The 24546-nt window shown below is 47.3% G+C and overlaps 1 protein-coding gene across 3 annotated transcripts; it reads left to right on the top strand.

Annotated features, from left to right (window-relative positions):
* The first annotated feature begins 240 nt into the window (after positions 1–240).
* Positions 241–23758, top strand: LOC136429606 (palmitoyltransferase ZDHHC17-like). 3 transcript variants are annotated; one of them, XM_066419488.1, is made up of 17 exons: positions 241–312; positions 1492–1638; positions 2299–2396; positions 2722–2870; positions 4238–4311; positions 4900–4964; positions 6225–6387; positions 8598–8723; positions 11129–11268; positions 11859–11961; positions 13651–13773; positions 14225–14287; positions 14609–14702; positions 15101–15184; positions 22260–22417; positions 22603–22697; positions 23081–23758. In XM_066419488.1, the coding sequence occupies exons 1-17, from the start codon at positions 259–261 to the stop codon at positions 23220–23222; spliced, it is 1878 nt and encodes a 625-aa protein (XP_066275585.1). In that variant the 5' UTR covers positions 241–258; the 3' UTR covers positions 23223–23758. The 3 variants fall into 3 exon arrangements, with proteins under 3 accessions (XP_066275585.1, XP_066275583.1, XP_066275584.1); XM_066419486.1 differs by lacking the exons at positions 241–312; positions 1492–1638; positions 2299–2396; positions 2722–2870 and adding an exon at positions 3296–3520; XM_066419487.1 differs by lacking the exons at positions 241–312; positions 1492–1638; positions 2299–2396; positions 2722–2870 and adding an exon at positions 3528–3768.
* Positions 23759–24546: the final 788 nt, after the last annotated feature.

Below are 24546 nucleotides of genomic sequence, written 5' to 3'. Positions count from 1 at the left end.
GCCCACTTTCCACTGAGACGGAGATCGCTAAGCGACCGTACAGCGACCAAAATCGTGTCGGCGTGTGATACAAGATGTGAAATGATTCAAAAGACAACTTAACATAAAAAAACGTTTTTAGAAAATCGTTCTTTGTGGAATTAGTAAAAAAAATCTCCGTTCGCTCAGTGGTGGCAGCGGTGGCAGCGCGTTCGTGGCCTCCAGTGAAAAGGGGTGTTAATGAACCGTCCCGTTACCCATCATTCCATAGTTTCCAAGATGGCGGCTGAGGAAGAGAAAGAGGCGGGCTGCAAACCAGTCTTCACTCCGGAGGTTCGTAACGTTCTGTCTCTTCTCTGCACGGGGAACAGACGGCTTCCCTGTGTTAGCCATGATGTCAGCTGTAGCTGGGCGTGGTTACGGGGCGTTAGGGGGTCCGCGGGTGGTTTTATGCGCCATTTTACATCGCTGTTATGTCTACCGGAACATGTGAACTATAGACGTACATGGAGCGCACAAAAAATATTATGTTTTCTCACGATCGAGGCGCCTTTGCTTGTGTCTTTTCCCTGTGCTTAGTGGCTTGGAATAGATTCCTGGAAGACAGATAAGAAGTAGGTTCGTGCGCTAAACGCAGAGATATCTGTGCTATGTCTACCGGAACATGTTAACTGATGCCCATATAACGTTACATGGGACGCGCGTCTACAGATATTATGTTTTCTGGCGATCTGGACGATTCTGTGCCTTTCCCTGTGTTTGTTGGCTTGAGACTGAGTCCTAGAAGACAGATAAGGTGTAAGTTTGTACACGAAACGTCGGACATCCGTGAAAAACCCGGCCGAACACCTGCCCATGTCCGTGCTGAGTAAAGCACCTGTCGGTCACGGGGCGGGACAATAGACGCGCCGACTCATTGTTTACAGGGGGAGGGGGGGGGGGGGGGGGGGGAAGAACCTTACGTACACAGAACAAGGAGGCTAAACTGTTAACATTCTTCAGTTCCTGGCCTGGAATTTAGCTTCTTTATTACACTATATGTTTTCCTCTTTCTGTTGTTACTTGATAACCTAGTAGTAGTACTGTAAATCACTTTAATATAGCGGCAGGAAAATATACAATAGCGGTTGGGGGAAAATGGAGTAGGTCACGGCACTTAATATTAACGTTGAGAACAAACATTATTATCTCAAATAAAAATATTAGTGATCAAGTATTAGCGATGATGAAATTTTAGCTGTTGACTAGTGACAGTTAAATCAGCTAAAATTAACTTAAGTTACAGTTAACAAATCAAGAATTACAGTAGTTTTAGTTTATGATAATTCTTTAACACCAGTCAGTGTCGTTAATGATTTAATTCAACAAGTTGTGCTACTCGTAGGTTGAACACATTGTATCAGTGTTTGTTTAGCTGGTTTGTTTGTAGCAGGAGTTTAATCTAAAGGTAGCCAAACCCATCTGTCAGGTGTTGTTTGTTTGTTGACTTGTTTGTTTGTTTGTTTGTCACAGGAGTTTAAAGGCTACCCGACGCAGCCCAGCCCCCCCAGCTCGGCGCCGAACACCCCCCTGAACCAACCCCCCGTCTACACCGAGGAGGACTACAAAACCTTCGACATCATCCGAGCAACGCAGTACGGCGTGGTGGACAGGTGTCATGTGAGTTGTAATATTTGATGTGATGATTGACAGGTGTCATGTGAGTTGGACTGTAATATTTGATGTGTGATGATTGACAGGTGTCATGTGAGTTGGACTGTAATATTTGATGTGTGATTGACAGGTGTCATGTGAGTTGGACTTTAATATTTGATGTGTGATGATTGACAGGTGTCATGTGAGTTGGACTGTAATATTTGATGTGTGATGATTGACAGGTGTCATGTGAGCTGGACTGTAATATTTAATGTGTGATTGACAGGTGTCATGTGAGTAGAAAGCTCATGACTTGACTATCGTTGTGTGTTTACAACATTTGCACACTTTCAAGTCCTGCTTGTCAGGTTTAGAGGCTTTATTTACAAAGGAAAAGCAGAGTATTCCTTTTGCCATCCAAGGTAGTAAAATCACTTTTGCCGACTGTGAAGAAGGAAGACTGTAGATGACAAAATGCCTGTTGGATGTGTTCGGTGTGTTCGGTGTGTGTGGTGTGTTCGGGTGGTTGGTGTGTTTGGTGTGTTCGGTGTGTTTGGTGTGTTTGGTGTGTTCGGTGTGGTACTTTAATGAGTGTCTCTTATTTCAGTTTTAATCTTACAATGTACCTTGTCAGATTTTGTCAGGTGTTGCACCAGGTCTGACAGTTTTGTCTGTGTTCTGTAGGAACTGGTTGAAGCTGGTTATGATGTCCGCACACCGGACCAGGAGAACGTGACGGTTCTGCACTGGGCGGCGATCAACAACCGCCTGGAGCTCGTCAAGTTAGTAGTCGCCTACAGAACTGCCTAGTTGTATCATTGTTTGATTTAGGCCACTTCGATTTGAATATATTGATGGCATCCGCATGCGCATCAATTTTTGTCCGTTTTTACAAAAAAAGTCATATTAATGAAGGTTTAATGTTCCATTCAGTTTCACTCCTTGGTTTATTCTATGGTTATAGGAGCCGCCCAGTCTGTATGTCACCACATACTATACTGTAGTATACATGCATGAAAAGGCTTAAAGATTTTCCTCCAATCTTTATAACACACAAACTTCTTCACATTACATTCTAACTACATGCACACACCTCCTCCCTTGCAGGTACTACATCAGTAAGGGAGCGATCATCGATCAGCTGGGGGGGGAGCTGAACTCCACTCCGCTGCACTGGGCTGTCCGGCAGGGCCACATGGCCATGAGCGTGCTGCTCATGCAGTATGGGGCCAACCCTGCACTGCTGGACGGGGAAGGTTTGTTTGTTTGTTTGTTTGTTTAACTCGCTGCACTGGGCCGTTCGGCAGGGCCACATGGCCATGAGCGTGCTGCTCATGCAGTATGGGGCCAACCCTGCACTGCTGGACGGGGAAGGTTTGTTTGTTTGTTTGTTTGTTTGTTTGTTTGTGTGTGTGTATGTTTGTTTGTTTAACTCGCTGCACTGGGCTGTCCAGCAGGGCCACATGGCCATGAGCGTGCTGCTCATGCAGTATGGGGCCAACCCTGCGCTACTGGACGGGGAAGGTTTGTTTGTTTGTTTGTTTGTTTGTTTAACTCGCTGCACTGGGCCGTCCGGCAGGGCCACATGGCCATGAGCGTGCTGCTCATGCAGTACGGGGCCAACCCTGCACTGCTGGACGGGGAAGGTTTGTTTGTTTGTTTGTTTGTTTGTTTGTTTGTTTGTTTAACACGCTGCACTGGGCCGTACGGCAGGGCCACATGGCCATGAGCGTGCTGCTCATGCAGTATGGGGCCAACCCTGCACTGCTGGACGGGGAAGGTTTGTTTGTTTGTTTGTTTGTTTGTTTGTTTAACTCGCTGCACTGGGCCGTCCGGCAGGGCCACATGGCCATGAGCGTGCTACTCATGCAGTACGGGGCCAACCCTGCACTGCTGGACGGGGAAGGTTTGTTTGTTTGTTTGTTTGTTTGTTTGTTTGTTTAACTCGCTGCACTGGGCCGTCCGGCAGGGCCACATGGCCATGAGCGTGCTGCTCATGCAGTATGGGGCCAACCCTGCACTGCTGGACGGGGAAGGTTTGTTTGTTTGTCTGTTTGTTTAACTCGCTGCACTGGGCCGTTCGGCAGGGCCACATGGCCATGAGCGTGCTGCTCATGCAGTATGGGGCCAACCCTGCACTGCTGGACGGGGAAGGTTTGTTGGTTTGTTTGTTTGTTTGTTTGTTTAACTCGCTGCACTGGGCCGTGCGTCAGGGCCACACGGCCATGAGTGTGCTGCTCATGCAGTATGGGGCCAACCCTGCACTGCTGGACGGGGAAGGTTTGTTGGTTTGTTTGTTTGTTTGTTTGTTTGTGTGTGTGCGTGTGTGTGTGTGTGTGTGTGTGTTTGTTTGTTTTGACCTCAACTGGACAATGTGACAGCCAGTTTAATGCTGAAATGATGAGGTTTCGATGTTGTTTTTAGTAATCTTACCGGGCCACATTGATATTGCTGTCCATTGCATTTGTAAGTTTAGCCCGTGTGTTGGTGTGTGTAACATAGGTGTCCGTTATATCGCAGGTTGTGCCTGTGTGTCGGTGACATATGTACTATAGGAGTCCGTGGTGTTACTGGTTATGCCTGTGTGCTGGTGTGTAAAACATAGGTGTCCATTCTGTTACAGGTTGTGCCTGCCTCCACCTGGCTGCCCAGTTCGGCCACACCACTATAGTCGCCTACCTGCTGGCAAAGGGTCAGGTGAGAAAGTGTCCCACCTGTGCTCACCTGTGGGGGTTTTGTTTACCATGTGCACCTGCGGTTACCTGTGGGAGTGTTGTTGATGGCACAGTCAGATCTTCACTTCCATTTCTGCAACCTCAGCTCAAATTCAGCAATGCTTAAACAGCTGTGGTTGTTGGTGCAGTCTTTGTATGAGCAGAATTATATGATGTAGGTTCTGTGTGTGTGGGATGTGTCTGTGTGTACAGTAGAGAATAGTAGAACCCCTCATTTGTTTCTTTGTGTTTATACATGTAGTAAAGTAAAGTAAAGTAAAGTAAAGTAAAGTAAAGTAAAGTAAAGTAAAGTAAAGTAAAGTAAAGTAAAATAAAGGTGGTCGCGAAACAGTTTCCTTGTAGCTTGTGAAGGGCTATTCTTCGAATGTTTGTGACAGAGAAGACAGGCGTTATGTACAGTATTTACAGGTTCATTGTACCGGGAAATTTCTGTAGGTCATTTAGACAAGCACAATAAACAGCGTACCACGGCTTAACGTCCCATTCCGAGGACTACAAATTTTCCATGCTAACCTTCATCGCTGTAACCCCCATACCGTCTGCCCCACAGGATGCGGACATGATTGACCAGAACGGCATGACGGCGCTGATGTGGGCCACTTACAGGACATACGGGTGAGTCCCATATACAGGACATACGGGTGAGTCCCTTACATACAGGACATACGGGTGAGTCCCTTACATACAGGACATACGGGTGAGTCCAGTAACATACGGGTGAACCCCTTACATACAGGACATACGGGTGAGTTCAGTAACATACGGGTGAGCCCCTTACATACAGGACATACGGGTGAGTCCAGTAACATACGGGTGAGCCCCTTACTTACAGGACATACGGGTGAGTTCCTTACATACAGGACATACGGGTGAGTTCCTTACATACAGGACATTACATACAGGACATACGGGTGAGTCCCTACATACAGGACATATGGGTGAGTCCCTACATACAGGACATACGGGTGAGTCACTTACATACAGGACATACGGGTGAGTCCCTTACATACAGGACATACGGGTGAGTCCAGTAACATACGGGTGAACCCCTTACATACAGGACATACGGGTGAGTTCAGTAACATACGGGTGAGCCCCTTACATACAGGACATACGGGTGAGTCCAGTAACATACGGGTGAGTCCCTTACATACAGGACATACGGGTGAGTCCAGTAACATACGGGTGAGCCCCTTACTTACAGGACATACGGGTGAGTTCCTTACATACAGGACATACGGGTGAGTTCCTTACATACAGGACATTACATACAGGACATACGGGTGAGTCCCTACATACAGGACATATGGGTGAGTCCCTACATACAGGACATACGGGTGAGTCCAGTAACATACGGGTGAGTTCCTTACATACAGGACATTACATACAGGACATACGGGTGAGTCCAGTAACATACGGGTGAGTCCCTTACATACAGGACATACAGGTGAGTCCTTAAACATGTCACCTGTTCATGTGGACACAGAATTCTAAATGTGAACCAGATCCTATCGTAGCTAATGTAGAGGGACAAAACAGTTAATACAATATATTATATGATTCCAATGTTCCTTCAACACAGACCCCATCAGACTGCTCCTTACGTTTAACACGAGTGTGAACATGGGTGTGTGAACGTGCGTGTGTGAACGTGCGTGTGTGAACGTGCGTGTGTGAACGTGCGTGTGTGAACGTGCGTGTGTGAACGTGCGTGTGTGAACGTGCGTGTGTGAACGTGCGTGTGTGAACGTGCGTGTGTGAACGTGCGTGTGTGAACGTGCGTGTGTGAACGTGCGTGTGTGAATGTGCGTGTGTAAACATGTGTGTTTGAACGTGTTGATGATGTGAATGCCGTCATGTTTATGTCCCCTTCAGCACTGACCCCACCCGACTTCTGCTGACCTTCAACGCGAGTGTGAACCTGGGGGACAAGTACCACCGGAACACGGCGCTGCACTGGGGGGTCATCTCAGGTAACACCAACGTCATCACGCTGCTCATCCAGCACGGAACCAACCTCAACGCACAGAACGACAGGGTGAGACCTTAGCTATTAACGTCAACGTACAGAACACTGTATAGAATAGCTCGTGAACTTAGCGGAACCAGCAATAACTCCGGAGTCCCCATCAAAGACAAAAATGGAAAAACCCTTTTGTCAGAGGAAGAACAAAATGCACGTTGGGTTGAACACTTCAGAGAGGTACTGAACCAACCCGAACCTCAGGACGTATTCACCTTTCCAGAAGTCTTCACAACAGACTCAGATATAGACTGTGGACACATCAGAGAAACAGAGGTCATTAATGCAATAAAAAGTCTAAAAAATCATAAAGCTGCAGGATTAGACCAAATCCCAGCTGAACTACTGAAAAAAGGTGGTGATGCAACTGTTAAAAACCTAACAAGACTGTGCAATTTGTGTTGGGATAAAGAAACAACGCCTTTAGACTGGAAAAAAGGTGCAATAGTGAAATTACCCAAGAAGGGCAACCTTAGTGACTGTGGTAACTGGAGAGGGATTACATTACTCTCAATACCAGGCAAAGTGTTCTGTACTGTCCTGCTAAACAGACTGAGAAGTGCAACAGACAGAAAACTCAGGGAGGAACAGGCTGGATTCCGACCCAACAGGTCCTGCAGTGATCAAATATTCACATTACGTAACATCATTGAACAAAGCCTTGAGTTCCAAAGACCAGTATCCTTAAATTTTATTGACTTTAAAAAAGCATTTGATAGTGTACACAGAGAATCAATATGGAAAATACTCAGAACATATGGCATACCTGAAAGGTTCACCAATATCTTCAGGAACCTGTATGAGGGGTCAAGTTGCTGCGTGAAGGTCGACTCAGGATACACGGACAGTTTTGATATAGTCACTGGGGTAAGGCAGGGATGTGTTCTATCCCCCCTATTGTTCATTGTCACCATTGATTATGTTATGCGCAATTCCATGGACAATCCAAACTTTGGTTTAGTCTGGAAAGGGAGTAGGCGTCTCACCGACCTCGATTTCGCAGACGATATCGCTCTAACAGCTGAATCCCACCAAACCTTACAAGACATGACCACCAACACAGACAAACTCTGCCAAAGTAGGACTGAGGATTAGTGGGAACAAAACTAAAGCAATGCAGGTTGGTGAACCCCCCCCAAACACACAACTACAAATTAATGGTGAACTAACAGAAAACGTCACCCAGTTCACATACCTTGGCAGTGTTATCACTGCCGAAGGGGACTCTGACACAGATATAAACTCCCGCCTAGGCAAAGCAGCGGCGGTCTTCAGACGAATGAACACCGTGTGGTCCAGCAGGACACTTTCCAGAAAGCTCAAGGTCAAGCTACTTCAATCCGTAGTTCTCCCCACGGCCCTTTATGCCAGCGAGACGTGGAAAATTACAGCAAAAATGAAAAGAAAACTTGACGCATTCCAACAGCGGTGCCTTAGAAGGATATATAACATAACTTATAAAGATAGAACTACAAATGAAGAAGTTTACAATAGGAGTGGGACAAAACCCCTTAGTATCACCATCAAGGAAAGACGAGTAAAATACACTGGCCATTTGTTTAGAATGCCTGAGGAGCGACACGCACAAACAGCGCTCAAATGGAAACCTGACAAAGGGAAAAGAAAACGGGGAAGACCCAAATTCACATGGAGGCACATGCTTCAGAAGGACCTCGACGAACTGGGGATTACCTTGCAAGGAGCGGAAGACATGGCCCAAAACCGCACAAAATGGAGGAAGCTTGCTGCCCGATGTGCCACTTGGCACGGGAGGATCTAAGTCTAAGTAAACAGAACGACAGGGTGAGATCTTAGCTATTAACCTCAATGCACAGAACGACAGGGTGAGACCTTAGTATTAACCTCAATGCACAATACAACAGGGTGAGACTTTAACTATAACCTGAACGCACAGAACCACAGGGTGAGACCTTACTATTATTTAATTACTATTAACCTCAACGCACAGAACGACAGGGTGAGACCTTAACTATTGACGCTAGCCCAACTTCTATGCATAGAACGACGGTTTGAGACCATAATATTAGCCCTAACCCAACCTCAGCACATGTATCAGAATGTATGTTTCCATTGTTACAGGGGGAGACGCCGCTAGACATCGATGTTGGTGTAAGTTTGAGATGTTTCCATTGTTACAGGGAGAGACAATGCTAGACATCGCTGTTGGTTTAAGTTTGTGATGTTTGTTTGTTTGTTGTGTACAGGGGGAGACGCCGCTAGACATCGCTGTGGCCAAGAGGAACCAGTGGATCACTCAGCGCCTGCAGAAGGCTCGGGAGGAGAAGGGGATGGATAGCACCCCCCTCATGCAGAGGATCAAGTCTGATCAGGTAAGGGGGGTATGTAGGGGGGGGGGGAGTACCCCCCTCATGCAGAGGATCAAGTCTGATCAGGTAAGGGGGGTATGTAGGGGGGGGGGGGAGTACCCCCCTCATGCAGAGGATCAAGTCTGATCAGGTAAGGGGTACGTAAGGGGGGGAGGTAGTACCCCCCTCATGCAGAGGATCAAGTCTGACCAGGTAAGGGGGTACGTAAGGGGGGGTAGTACCCCCTCATGCAGAGGATCAAGTCTGATCAGGTAGGGGGGGGATGTAGGGGGAGGGGCACCCCCCTCATGCAGAGGATCAAGTCTGATCAGGTAAGGGGTACGTAAGGGGGGGAGGTAGTACCCCCCTCATGCAGAGGATCAAGTCTGACCAGGTAAGGGGGTACGTAAGGGGGGGTAGTACCCCCTCATGCAGAGGATCAAGTCTGATCAGGTAGGGGGGGGATGTAGGGGGAGGGGCACCCCCCTCATGCAGAGGATCAAGTCTGATCAGGTAAGGGGGGTACGTATGGGGGGGGGGGGGGGGGGGGGTAGCACCCCCCTCATGCAGAGGATCAAGTCTGATCTGGTAAGGGGGGTACGTAAGGGGGGGTAGTACCCCCTCATACAGAGGATCAAGTCTGATCAGGTAAGGGGGGTATGTAAGGGGGGGGTAGCACCCCCCTCATGCAGAGGATCAAGTCTGACCAGGTAAGGGGTACGTAAGGGGGGGAGGTAGTACCCCCCTCATGCAGAGGATCAAGTCTGACCAGGTAAGGGGGTACGTAAGGGGGGGTAGTACCCCCTCATGCAGAGGATCAAGTCTGATCAGGTAGGGGGGGGGATGTAGGGGGAGGGGCACCCCCCTCATGCAGAGGATCAAGTCTGATCAGGTAAGGGGGGTACGTATGGGGGGGGGGGGGGGTAGCACCCCCCTCATGCAGAGGATCAAGTCTGATCTGGTAAGGGGGGTACGTAAGGGGGGGTAGTACCCCCTCATACAGAGGATCAAGTCTGATCAGGTAAGGGGGTACGAAAGGGGGGATACGTAAGGGCGGGGGGATAGTACCCCCCTCATGCAGAGGATCAAGTCTGACCAGGTAAGGGGGGGTACGTAGGGGGGGGGGGGTACGTAAGGGTGGGTAGTACCCCCCTCATGCAGAGGATCAAGTCTGATCAGGTGAAGCCTTCCCACCCCACAGCGAATCCGGCGGTATGTGATGTGGGGGTTCCCGTTCGTGGTGATGTATGTGATTGGTTAGGTGTCATGTGACCTGTGCTGCCAATCCCCTCCCTCCCCAGCGAATCCGGCGGTACGTGATGTGGGGGTTCCCGTTCGTGGTGATGTACATGATTGGTTAGGTGTCATGTGACCTGTGCTGACCAATCCCCTCCCTCCCCCGTAGCGAATCCGGCGATACGTGATGTGGGGGTTCCCCTTTGTGGTGATGTATGTGATTGGTTAGGTGTCATGTGACCTGTGCTGCCAATCCCCTCCCTCCCCAGCGAATCCGGCGGTACGTGATGTGGGGGTTCCCGTTCGTGGTGATGTACATGATTGGTTAGGTGTCATGTGACCTGTGCTGACCAATCCCCTCCCTCCCCCGTAGCGAATCCGGCGATACGTGATGTGGGGGTTCCCGTTCGTGGTGATGTATGTGATTGGTTAGGTGTCATGTGACCTGTGCTGCCAATCCCCTCCCTCCCCAGCGAATCCGGCGGTACGTGATGTGGGGGTTCCCGTTCGTATTGATGTATGTGATTGGTTAGATGTCATGTGACCTGTGCTGACCAATCCCCTCCCTCCCCCCCAGCGAATCCGGCGGTACGTGATGTGGGGGTTCCCGTTCGTATTGATGTATGTGATTGGTTAGATGTCATGTGACCTGTGCTGACCAATCCCCTCCCTCCCCCCCAGCGAATCCGGCGGTACGTGATGTGGGGGTTCCCGTCGTAGTGATGTATGTGATTGGTTAGGTGTCATGTGACCTGTGCTGCCAATCCCCTCCCTCCCCCCAGCGAATCCGGCGGTACGTGATGTGGGGGTTCCCGTTCGTGGTGATGTATGTGATTGGTTAGGTGTCATGTGACCTGTGCTGACCAATCCCCTCCCCTCCCCCCAGCGAATCCGGCGGTACGTGATTTCGGGGTTCCCCTTCGTGGTGATGTACATGATTGGTTAGGTGTCATGTGACCTGTGCTGACCAATCCCCTCCCTCCCCAGCGAATCCGGCGGTACGTGATGTGGGGGTTCCCCTTCGTGGTGATGTACATGATTGGTTAGGTGTCATGTGACCTGTGCTAACCAATCCCCTCCCTCCCCCCAGCGAATCCGGCGGTACGTGATGTGGGGGTTCCCGTTCGTGGTGATGTATGTGATTGGTTAGGTGTCATGTGACCTGTGCTAACCAATCCCCTCCCTCCCCCCAGCGAATCCGGCGCTACGTGATGTGGGGGTTCCCGTTCGTGGTGATGTACATCATCGGGCTGATCTGTGAGCTGGACGAGCGCTGGTACATCAAACTGCTGCTGATGGGAATCCTCTACTTCTTCGGTTATGTGGTGAAAAAGTGAGCTTTTCTTCTTTCCCCTTTTTATATCTTTGTTAGTGGTGTATGTGTTGTTTCCATGTCACTGCCTGCAGTAGTGCCCATATATCAGCAACGCTGCCTGGGGTAACTCGTATTCACATAGCTGCAAGCCAGATAGATAGGTGAATGAATGTCCAGGTGGGAAGGCTGGAGGGATCTGTGACTGTGAGCAAGGTAGGACATTGTCTTGATGTAAACATATGGCTGTCTGCAGGACCCAAGTACAGAAATTTACTTTTTGGGATGGAACCAAATTTCACGACTCTGAACTTCACGGCATGAAATTGATGAAAATGTGTTTTTATGAGCTGAAAATGACAGATTCAACAACAAGAATTATCAACACAGGCTACCAAGCAGTACCTGGGACGGAAAAAAAAATAAAGTAAAGACAGCCCTGTATACGTTTAAACACCATCTCCACGCCAGTTCTTCAACGGGACCTTTCAATCACTGCTAAGCCGGGACAGTTTCAGACAAAGCCAACTATTCTGTCCAGGTAGTTTTGGACAGTTGCTGTCTCACCAGTCAGTGTTAACGAGAAATCCTTGTCCATTTTCTGTCCCCAGGGTGTTTTTTGACAGCAGTTTCCAGACCACCATCCCGGTAGCGATCTACCTGGCCACCAAGTTCTGGATGTACGTGACGTGGTTCGGCTGGTTCGGGCCTTATATCCTTTATACATTTAACCATTAGTGTACTAAGGACCTTATATCCTTTATACATTTAACCATTAGTGTACTAAGGACCTTATATCCTTTATGTTTGACCATTAGTGAACTAAGGACCTTATATCCTTTATACATCTAACCACTAGTGTACTAAGGACCTTATATCCTTTATACATCTAACCACTAGTGAACTAAGGACCTTATATCCTTTACATTTAACCATTAGTGTACTAAGGACCTTACATCCTTTGCATTTAACAACTAGTGTACTAAGGACCTTATATCCTTTACATTTAACCATTAGTGTACTAAGGGTCACGTGGTTCGGCTGGTTCGGACCTTATATCCTTTATGTTTAACCATTAGTGTACTAAGGACCTTATATCCTTTACATTTAACCATTAGTGTACTAAGGACCTTATATCCTTTACATTTAACAACTAGTGTACGAAGGACCTTATATCCTTTACATTTAACCACTAGTGTACTAAGTTCCTTATATCCTTTATGTTTAACCAGTAGTGTACTAAGGACCTTATATCCTTTACATTTAACAACTAGTGTACTAAGGACCTTATATCCTTTACATTTAACCACTAGTGTACTAAGTTCCTTATATCCTTTATGTTTAACCAGTAGTGTACTAAGGACCTTATATCCTTTATGTTTAACCGGTAGTGTACTAAGGACCTTATATCCTTTACATCTAACCATTAGTGTACTAAGGACCTTATATCCTTTACATCTAACCATTAGTGAACTAAGGACCTTATATCATTTATGTTTAACCATTAGTGTACTAAGAACCTTATATCATTTATGTTTAACCATCAGTGTACTAAGTTCCTTATATCCTTTATGTTTAACCACTAGTGTACTAAGGACCTTATATCATTTATGTTTTACCATTAGTGTACTAAGGACCTTATATCCTTTACATTTAACCACTAGTGTACTAAGTTCCTTATATCCTTTATGTTTAACCATTAGTGTACTAAGGACCTTATATCATTTATGTTTAACCATTAGTGTACTAAGGACCTTATATCCTTTACATTTAACCACTAGTGTACTAAGTTCCTTATATCCTTTATGTTTAACCATTGCTCTGCTAAGGACTACAAGAGGAACACTTCGAAAGTTTAACCATTAGTGTACTTAGGGCCACAACAGACCTGTTACTGCTTATTTATCATTATCATCATCATCAACACTTTCATCTGTCGACAATGCGAGCCAACTGTTGGCATGCTAAGGCAGGGAGAACCATGAAAATAGTTACAGAAGTGTTAACCTGTAGTACTCCATGGATGCACTTACGTAGGTACCAAATAACTTTGATTTGTTGTTGTAAAGGTTTCAGTTGTCCTGAAGCCACTCCTCTGACTTTGGCCTGATATGTACAATATCATTGACTTCACCATATTTGTCATATCAGAAAGAAGAACATTTGTCTGTTGGAGTTTTTGACAGATTCAGTTTTCTAAGACTGGAGTAAAAGCCACAGCCAGAAAACAAAGTCACTGTTTTTCAGTATGTTTCTCTTTTATGTAAAAGTAAACAATCAGGAGTTTAACCATTAGAGCACCAAGGGCCACAACAGGGAAACACCGCATATTTCTGTTGTTAGACTTGGGAAGGTTTCTATTCAGACAGTCGTGGTTCTGTGACCTTGACCTTGTCAGCACATGTGTCTGACCTTGGGGTTCAGCTGCCGTTCCTGGTGAACACGGCGTTCCTGATGTACAACTTCTACCGCTGCTGGCGCGCCGACCCGGGGGTCGTCAACAACACCGCCGAGCAGAGGAAAAACGTGAGGAATGGTGCACACATGTCTTCGTTTGTTTGAACCTTTGTTTATACATGAGAAGCTCAAATCCGCACACAGGCCGCTTTTCATTGAGGTCATGAGGAAAGAGGTAAGGACAATATAGCAGAGATACACAGTCATTAGTCCTAACTCTATCAACATATATAATTACATAATATTTATACAATCGGTACAACATAGAACACATAGTAGGGCGAAAGCTGGTTCATGGTCTGTGTCCGTTCGTTTTGTTCATTTCCGTTACTTCAAGAGTCTCTTAAAGGAAGTCAGATTCTGTTTTGTTGGAGGTGTTTGTTGGTGGCTTCTGATGTGAAGACGGGTGCTTCTATGTTTATCGATGAGAGAGACGCGAGTTATTGGTGATTACGTTGTCTTGTTCTTGTGCCCAAGTTAAGAAGAAGACATTTTACTCTTGTTCTTCTCCCTTCGCCAGACAATAACGGAGCTTGCTGAGAAGGGAAACCTGAACCTCCATGAGCTCTGCAGCACGTGTGTGGTGAGTATGACTGCCAGTGTTCCGTGTGATAAAGGCAAACCACCTGTCATCATGATGCTCACAATGAAAGGCCTTTAGTTTGCATTTGGGTAAAAGATACAAACTGCAAATGGCCGTGCCTAGAGCCAGCACTTCAAACCAGAATTGAAAACTTCAAACTATGAATTTGATTCACTTATTTACCAGGTGTGAAAATGTTTGTCCTGTGACAGGTGTGTTTGCTGTGCAGGTGTGACAGGTGTGTTTGTCCTCAGGTCTAACAGGTGTGTTTGTCCTCAGGTGTGTTTGTCCCCAGGTGTAACAGGTGTGTATATTCCGCAGGTGAGGAAACCCATCCGCTCCAAGCACTGCTCAATCTGCAACAGATGCATCGCCAAGTTCGACCACCACTGCCCCTGGGTCGACAACTGCGTGGGTGAGTTACTGTGCCTTTACTAACCCTAACCCACCGCCCCTGGTATGCTTAGGTCCCAGTTGCGCCTGTGCCCGTAGGGGTGTAGTCCTGCTGGACTGCCGGGTACCGGTGTGGCACCTCTCGGTGTTCGCTCGATCACCTCACGGCGTCTATTTGTTACTGGGTCCCGCATTGATTTTAAGGCCGGATTAAAATGATTTGGGGTCCCGGCCGGGACCAAAAATAGCCCGGCAGCCGCAAGGTGCCCCGCATGGCCACGTAGGGGTCATGCCCGAAAGCCTTTGAACTACCCAGCGGGGCCCCTTTTTCCAAGAGGTACCTCAGCATTACTTTACCATTGCTGCTCCTAACCCTTCAGCATGTTCCTGTGTTCACCAGAGATTCTGTATTCCCCCCAGGCGTCGGGAACCACCACTACTTCCTGGGGTACCTGTTCTTCCTGCAGGGGATGATCACCTGGTGTATATACGGCACTTTTACATGTGAGTACTGGTGTAATGTTTCGATCGTTTGAATAGTTTTTTTACTAAATTTTCTGTTGTTGAAATTTTGTTAACGCAGCACTATGTCATAGTCTTTATAGACTGACTGACTGACTATATGTAACTGATGTATATACGGCACTTTTACATGTGAGTACTGGTGTTTATATATATGGCACTTTTACATGTGAGTACTGGTGTTTATATATATGGCACTTTTACATGTGAGTACTGGTGTTTATATATATGGCACTTTTACATGTGAGTACTGGTGTTTATATATATGGCACTTTTACATGTGAGTACTGGTGTATATACGGCACTTTTACATGTGAGTACTGGTGCATATACGGCACTTTTACATGTGAGTACTGGTGTATTTACGGCACTTTTACATGTGAGTACTGGTGTTTATATATATGGCACTTTTACATGTGAGTACTGGTGTATATACGGCACTTTTACATGTGAGTACTGGTGCATATACGGCACTTTTACATGTGAGTACTGGTGCATATACGGCACTTTTACATGTGAGTACTGGTGTTTATATATATGGCACTTTTACATGTGAGTACTGGTGTTTATATATATGGCACTTTTACATGTGAGTACTGGTGTATATACGGCACTTTTACATGTGAGTACTGGTGCATATACGGCACTTTTACATGTGAGTAATGGTGCATATACGGCACTTTTACATGTGAGTAATGGTGCATATACGGCACTTTTACATGTGAGTAATGGTGCATATACGGCACTTTTACATGTGAGTACTGGTGTTTATATATATGGCACTTTTACATGTGAGTACTGGTGTATATACGGCACTTTTACATGTGAGTACTGGTGTATATACGGCATTTTTGGGCGTGAGTACTGGTGTATATACGGCACTTTTGGGCGTGAGTACTGGTGTATATACGGCACTTTTACATGTGAGTACAAGTTACATAAAATATACAACATGACATTGTTTTATTTATTTATTCATGTTCGAATGAACTTTATTGCACTTTTTGTCCACAATGTCGAGTACAGTCTTGTGAACAGCCTGACTCCCAGAAGTCATCCTTAAAGATACCTTCGTTTCTTACAGTCCTGAATCCAAATCAACGTTCTTCCCAACATTTAGTAACTTGTTCCCTTAGCCACAGAGCAAGCATTAGAATCTAGTTATGACTTCTTTTTCTTACGTTATCCTTTTAGAAAATAAGGGACCCTAAACTTGTGCAAAACATTTATTTAACCTGCTTTATGTCAGTCATGAATCCTGCCCAGATTTAGGAGCTATTCTGGTTGCCCTTTGACACTTGTAGGGTTAGATTGTGTCAATCAGACGACAGGAGAGAAGCAGGCCTTTCTTTTAGCTTAACCAAATTGTAAGTTGTTTAGATCTTCTTATATAGAAGTTGTCTAAAAAATTCTTGGTTCTTATGATGATTTGTTGGCCTGAAAGTCTCTAGATCAGATATTGTTTCTAGATCAGATACTGATTCTAGATCAGATACTGGTTCTAGATCAGATACTGGTTCTAGATCAGATACTGGTCCTAGATCAGATACTAAATCTAGATCAGATACTGGTTCTAGATCAGATACTGGTTCTTGAGCAGTAACTGCTGATCAGAGTTCTCTTGAACGGAATCCTGAAGGTCGACTTTCGGGGGTCGTCCTTTGAGTGGCTTCAAGGGCGGAAGTTTGTGAATCGGGGTGGGGTTCCATTTCCCATCATGTCCAGGGGTAAAGTCCCTCCGCATGATGTCATCGTAGGAGAAGTCGCCTCCTCCTGGTGCTGGTTTGCTGGCTCCCAGTATACTACTCACCCGCCCTGCCTTCCTGGAGCCGTCCGCCATGTTTGCTGTGTCCTTGTCAGGCTCAAGGTCGAGGCTCCGGGCAGCGCTGGATTGGTCGGTGTCGCTGAGCTCGAAACTAGACGTCTCGTCTTTCGGGGAGACTTTGTTGGTGACCTTGAACCAGAGGAGGAAGAGGAGGGAACAGACGAGGAGGGTGAGGAGGAAAGTACCAAATATGGCGCCCAGCAGCGAGGAGAGGGGGTACCAGTCTGTCAGGTCAGGGGTCACAGGGGGAGGACCAGTATTGGTGGGGGTAGGGGAGGTGATCCCATTGTCCTGTAGAGACCCAGGAAGGGATGGTTCAGTAGTGCTGATGTGTGGGGTGGAGCTTAAGACAGGCTGAAGAGAAATAGGAAGGGACTGATCGGTAATGATGGGTGAGGGGTTGGGAGATGCATGGCTTTGTTCAGAGTTAACAGGGGAAGAACCAGTACTGGTGTGGGGTGGGTGTAAACTTGTATGACCATGTGGACAACTCGAAGAGCAGAAATCAGTACTGGTGGGTGTTGGGTGGGAAACTAAAGGGGAAGGCTCAACAGTGAACAGGGTTGGATGTGAGCTAAAAGGGGAGGAATCAGTACTGGTGGGTGGTGGATTGGAAACTGAAGGGGAAGGCTCAACAGTGAACGGGGTTGGATGTGAGGTAAAAGGGGATGAATCAGTGTTGCTGTAGAGGGTGGAGGAGGGGGCTGGAGTGGACACAGTGAATGAGGGGCTGGGGTGCAGAGTTGTGAGTGGGGGGTGAGTTGCAGTTGCATAAAGAGTTGTGAGTGCAGGCATGTGTACAGTAGGGCTGGGGCTGATGGCAGCTGAGTGGTCTGGGCCGGGGGTAGACAGGGCAGGGCTGGGGCTGGGAGCAGTCGACAGCTGCACTACACTGGTCACCGGTGGTTCACTCCCGGTGTGTGCAGGGGGGCTGGGAAAGCTGGTAAAGGCATGGGCTGCAGCAGGCTGTGCTGTGCTCAGACTGTAACTTGCTGTCATCTGTGTAGTGCTGGGGGAGGCAACAGGCAGTGTGGCTGGAGTGTAAGCTGTGATACTGGGGGAGGCAGCAGTTGACGACATGCCCAGACTAGAACTCGATGTTTCCCTCCTGACATCCACATTCAGGGTACTGGCCGTTCTGCCCAGCAGGTTGATCGCATTGCAGACGTACACTCCTGCGTCTGACATGGTCGCGTTGCGGACAGCCACGGTTCCGTCTCCCCCCACAGTCACCCTGCCCCCATCCCCCCCTCCCGGCACCACACTGACAGCTGCACCGGACGGTAGTGTGACCGTAACGTCCGGAGTCGGGACGCCGGTCGCCTCACACAGCAGGTAGATCGTGTCCCCCAGCTGAACAGTCGAGTTCCTTGCTTGAAACGTGTCGATGGCCGCCGCCGTGCAGCCGCCGTCGAACCAGACCTGCTGGGGCGTCAGGTCCTTCAGCTGCTGCCCTGCGAACCCCCCCGGGCTCACACAGGTTATCTGCTCCTCAAACCGGTACCGCCCGGTGAACGCGCCCCGGAAGGCGGCCAGCCGGCAGTCGCAGCGCCAGGGGTTGCCATGGAGATACACGTTTGCGATGGGTGCCAGTTCGCCGTGAGCCTCGACCGGTAATGCGGTGAGCGCGTTGAACTCGAGCCGTAGCACACGCAGGCTGGATGTGTTGGCGAATGCACCCGGCTGGACACTACTGATGTTGTTATAGTCCAGGTAAAGCTCCTGCAGCTGGCTCAGGCTGGAGAAGCCTGCAGCAGTGACTTCAGTCAGGCTGTTGTGGTCCAGGTGCAGAATCAGCAGCTGAGGGAGTTCCTGGAAGGAACCTGGCAGGATGGTACTGATGCTGTTGTGATCCAGGTACAGCTCCTGGAGCTGAGGAAGCCCAGAGAACTCTGCAGTAACAGCTGCCAGGCTGTTGTGGTCCAGATTCAGGGTCCGCAGGTTGCTGAGTGCCTGGAAGGCTGTGGGATGGACACTCCTGATGCTGTTATAGTCCAGGTGAAGCTCCTGGAGTTGTGTTAGGCTGGAGAAGTCTGTAGCAGTGACAGCAGGCAGCCTGTTGTTGTCCAGGTGTAGGCTTTGCAGGAAAAGGAGCCCCTGGAAGGCACCTGGCAGGATGGTGCTGATGCTGTTGTGGTTGAGATGCAGCTCTTGGAGTTGGGTTAAGCTGCGGAAATCTGTGACGGCTGCTAAGTTGTTGTGATCCAGGTGAAGGTACTGCAGCTGAGAGAGCCTCCCGAAGGTGCCTGAAGCCACTGAGCTGATGCTGTTGTACTCCAGGTGGAGCTCCTGCAGTTGAGTGAGGCTGCAGCAGAAGTCATTAGCAGTGAGTGCAGTCAGGCTGTTGTGATCCATGTGCAAGTACTGTAGACTGGACAGTGCTTGAAACGTCAATGGCTGTATGGAGCTGATGTTGTTGTTCCTCAGATGTAGAGTCTGCAGATGACCAAGACCTTGAAATGTCCCATATTGGATCTGTGATAGCTGGTTAGATCCCAGGTTCAGTGACACCAGGCTTGCCAGACTGCCAAACGTGCCATCAGTTATTGTCGCAATGTCATTGTTCATGACCTCAAGATTCTCCAGATTCCTGTACGCGGAGAAATCTGCAGGGTGCAAGGCGGTGATGTTGTTGTTGGAGGCGTACAGCGCTACGATGTCCGTCGGTAGGTCATGGGGGACAGAGGTCAGACTCAGGCCCTGGCACACGGCATTGTGGGTAGCAACAGAACACGGATGTCCTACCGACGTCCCAAGGTCGTTCATGGTCATGAACAGGAAGACCATGAGCCTTTGCAGCCAGAATTCCATCCTGTTGCCTTGTGGGTATTTCTGTGGCCTGGTGTTCATGTGTAGATGCTGTGATGCAGCATTCTAAAGACGGAGGGACACGGGGTTAGTTCTTGGTGAAATTTTGATGCAGTAGCAACATCACAGAATGTGTAACTTTCCAAACAGGATCTTAGCAGAATCTAAAACTCAATTCAAAAAATTACATCATGAATTGAAAGGTAATCAATATAAGTGTTATTGTATAGATCTTTTTAAAGGTCCAGAGAAAATAACTCTACTTATAGCCAGGAAGACCAGCCAGATGAAAATAATGCACATTTTCTACACTTTGACCAAGCCTATCAGGGGGAGGGGAGTACAGATGTTTGTAAAAGATGGACAATACATATGTAAGTACAGCACTCCTCTGGATTTTGTAACACAGGGCTGAAAATACTACCTGCTTGTACAGGTGAGGATAGGTTGAATCAAAGTTATAATGTCTCCTGCACCTAACCTGCGCCTAACCTGCGCCTAACCTGCGCCTTACCTGCGCCTAACCTGCGCCTAACCTGCACCACTGTTACTAGGTGAATGCTCTTGACACAAGTGTCATGCCAAATTTGCCAAAGCAGCTTAAAATTGCCCTGCATTGTTCATGATTTTTCTCTTAGTAGCATCGTATCATGCAAACAGCAGATTACTACATTGAAAATACATATAGTAGCAAGACCACCTTCATAACATCTTTGATATCAACTGAAAGGCAAAGAAAATGATTGATGCAGGTTAGATTTGGGTACTGCAGGGAGTAAGGTCAAGGCTACCTGCACCAGGCACCAGCATTTGTATGCAGAAAAATGTTCTTATCCTATTAAGTTTGAATGTGCCTGATCACAGTTCACAGCTTGGGGAAAGGAGCCTTTTTCTCCAAACATATGTGAAGTTTATAGGAGGGAAGATAATAAAGCTCACCCTGCCCTCTAAGCCCTGTCCTGCTTGTTGTCAGTCAGTCCAGTCTGGTGAGTTTGGAACATTTCCACATGAAACTGTGAGAATGAGAGCCAGGGTAGGACTGTTCAGTCTGAACCGTCATGTTGTAATCAACACCTCAAATCTCAAAAATCACCTCCTCAAAAATCAATTGCTGCAAACTTTGGCCTGTTTGCTGAAACAATGGGTTAACCCAAGGGTTAATCATCCATGAAGGAGTTGTTTTTATTGTATAGAATATGATATCATCACTGAGATATAACATAGCAATTACTTACACTTGAGTCATAGATCTCTCCTCACATTAGAAGCATCTTGGGGACTGCCTCAAATGTTCAGTGCCTTTTGTAAACAAAACTATATTTGTGTGGCCTTTGAGCCGTCTCCTGACTGTTTGATAAACGTACATGTATGACTTGTACCGATGACAGCACGGCCAAAATAATCATGGCAAACCAATATCAGCCCTGAAGCTGGGCTCATCAGAAAAGAATAAAGCATAGATGATTGTAGAGACGAAAGAAGGCTGCAAAATTGTTAGCCTCCGATGCAGACTCAACCCGGCTGTTTTCTTTTTCGAGTTATTGTTTTTATACTATTATATTTTTTCTTCCTCCTGCGCCGGGATCCCGGCCAGCAATAAGAAAAAAATATAATAGTATAAAACAATAACTCGAAAAAGAAAACAGCCGGGTTGAGTCTGCATCGGAGGCTACAAAAATGTCCAGTTTAAATCCTTAGGGGTATCAGTTGTCAGGTTCAGGTCTGGCAGAAGGAAAAGCGTGAAATGTTACATCTGAGGATCAGCCTACACTGGCCAGTTCTTCCCTGCTGGCTTATTTTGACTCTCATTCTGGTGACTCGTACAGGTGTGGGATAAACAAGTGTTGCCATGGTGATGACCCCTACAGGTGTAGGATAAACAAGTGTTGACATGGAGGGTCGTCATGTGATGTTCAGTATTTACCCAGGCTATCCTGTGATGCTGGCATGTTGTTTACCCAGCGGTGATATCTGGCATGTTGTTTACCTTGTGCGATATCTGAACTGTCAACAACAAACATCATCTAATAGTAATAAGGTCGTGGGAAGTGGGTAAAGGTCAAACTCTTCCAGCTGATCACAAAATCAATAGTTCATTATTACACTACCAACCCCCGTGTTCTTACAACATCGCCCCCTAACCACCCCACAGACCCCTCCCCTCCAAATTGGACACACTAGGGGTGGGTACCAGCACAGAAAATTCAGCTGCAGGTACCCACCGATAGGACACCGTTGCCAGGTCCATTTGCCGCAGCTGGGGTTCTGGGATTACATTATCATATTACATTGTACCATGTGAACTAACCCCCCTGCCACCCCCAGACTCAATGCAGCACAGCTCGTTCGTTATTGTAATACCATGTGAACTAACCCCCTGTTCTCACCCCCCCTGTTCTAACCCCCCTGTTCTCACCCCCCCAGACTGGAGCCACCACTGCCAGCTGAGTTTCTCCAGCCTGGGTTTCTGGTCCTACGTGGGTGCTGCGGGGCACTGCTCCCCGTGGGTCATGTGGATCTTCCTCAACGCCCTGCTGCACTTCACCTGGGTCGGCATCCTCCTTATCTGCCAGGTGTACCAGGTAAGTCTCACCTGTATAACACCTGTACAACACCTATTAGCCATCTCAGTAAGATTTAACCCTCCTCATCAGGGCAGGGTAGATCTATGCTTAATGTGCCTCGGCCCTGTGAGGGTTAAACCAGTGCAGTTTTCCTGACATTTTACTTAAAGTGTTCATTCTCTGCATTTTCTCCGACCCTGCAGATATTCTGGGTTGCCATGACAACTAACGAGCGGATGAACTGTAAGAGATACAAACATTTCCTGTCCAGCAGTGGCGACATCAGGAGCCCCTTCAAGTAAGTACCTGCACACCTATACACCTGTACAACACACCTGTCCTACACACCTGTCTTACCAAACAATTGATAATGGCAAACACCTGTAGACCATAGTTGTAGGGAGAACTGAGAGCCCAAAGCTGCTGAAGCGTTGGAACTGTCCTTCAGGTGTTCATGTTCTATTTTGAGGGGAGGAAGCAGAGCAGTAAGTCATGATCAGAGCAGTAAGTCACGATCAGAGCAGTAAGTCACGATCAGAGCAGTAAGTCACAATCAGAGCTGTCAAACTGGTGAAGCTGAAGAGTTTGTTTCAGTTTATGAAAATTGTCCTAACTTGTAGATATTGACGGTCAGATGTTCTTGGCTTCGTTTACAAATCTTCCTTTAATCCGTTCTCCCAGTTTTGGTGTGATCCAGAACATATCGGACTTCTTCAACCTGCGGATCCCGGGGCTGGCGCGACCGCACGTGGTCGACTGGCGGCAGCAGTACAGCGTCAACATTCGAGAACAACCCGCCGACAAGGCTTACCAGTTCGTATAACGTCAGGGGAAAACCACGATGAACTGGCAGACAAGGCTTTCCAGTTTGTATAACGTCAGGGGGAACAGGGATAACCGGTCAACAAGGCTTACCAGTTTGTCTAACGTCAGGGAACAGGGATAACCGGTGGACAAGGCCTACTAGTTCGTATGATTTAGGAGAGGCTATCAGTGTGAATCTGAAGGGCAAACAAGTGAGAGGGGGAAGCTCTCAATGTGAACCGTCTGGAGTAGGTAGGGCCTGCCAGTTGATATAGCGGGGGGGGAGGGGGGCTACATGTGTAAATCCCAAGGGTTAACAAGGCCTGCCATTTTGTATGATTGAGGAGGGAGCTATCAGTGTAAAGCCCAGGGGGTATACAATATCAGTCTGAAGCCCAGCCAAGCCGACCAGTTATTACATCATCACATCACGCTATCTGATTGGTTAGGACCAGTTATTTCATCATCACATCATGCTGTCTGATTGGTTAGGACGAGTTGTTACATCATCACATCATGCTGTCTGATTGGTTAGGACGACCCATTACATCATCACATCAAGCTGTCTTATTGGTTAGGAACTGGATATTCCATAACATTCCAAACATATCTCCAAAACCTGTAACCTGTCTATTATTTTCCGGGGGGTTATATTGAAGTTGTCTGCACAAGTTGGCAATAACCTTCTGAAGCTGCCTGCATGCTTCCTTCTGATTGGCTGGTTGCTTGCTTCCCTTCTCCTGATTGGCCAATGGATTCCATAGTAACCAATTTTGAATGTTAAATTGTGACAAATGAGTGCTTCATCCTGACTGCTGTATGTGTGAGAAGGTAGCCTGCCTGTATATATCACCTTTCTCACGCGGCGGACATGATAGAATGAAGACGAGGCCAATGAGGCAAAGAAGCAAAAATAATGTACAGATTTAGTTTTCCTCCTAAATCACATTAAGTTTTAAAATATGATATCCAAGTATCAATATTACAACTAATGCAATGTACAAAAAAGATGCAGCAATTTAGAGCTTCGTTGACCGATCCCATAGTCTCCGCCCTCCTCTGTCAGAGCGTAGAAATGCAAAATAAAAACATAGAAATGCAAATATTTGACGGTCATGCAGCCACTTCCTCATTGGTCGATTCTCTAATTATCAGGTAATCATTGGCTAAACTGGTAATTGTGATTGACAGTTAGGATCGGTCTAATGCTTGCCACAAGGGCCTCGTTTTCATTCTATCATGGCCGCCGCGTGAGAAAGGTCTATATCATACATAGTCAGTTTACCACTGTGGGAAGCCATGATGCAATGTTTGTATATTTTGTATGTTAGGTTAGATGATAT

This window comes from Branchiostoma lanceolatum, chromosome 3 (genome assembly GCF_035083965.1).
Source record: "Branchiostoma lanceolatum isolate klBraLanc5 chromosome 3, klBraLanc5.hap2, whole genome shotgun sequence".
Classification (NCBI taxonomy): domain Eukaryota; kingdom Metazoa; phylum Chordata; class Leptocardii; order Amphioxiformes; family Branchiostomatidae; genus Branchiostoma; species Branchiostoma lanceolatum.
This window is presented reverse-complemented; position numbering and strand designations above follow the sequence as displayed.

Coding starts and splice junctions, on each gene's coding strand:
- LOC136429606 (XM_066419488.1), top strand. CDS start 259: ATGGCGGCTGAGGAAGAGAAAGAGGCGGGCTGCAAACCAGTCTTCACT. Junction 313..1,491: donor AACCAGTCTTCACTCCGGAG/GTTCGTAACGTT, acceptor TGTTTGTCACAG/GAGTTTAAAGGCTACCCGAC. Junction 11,962..13,650: donor TCGGCTGGTTCGGGCCTTAT/ATCCTTTATACA, acceptor TTGTCAGCACAT/GTGTCTGACCTTGGGGTTCA.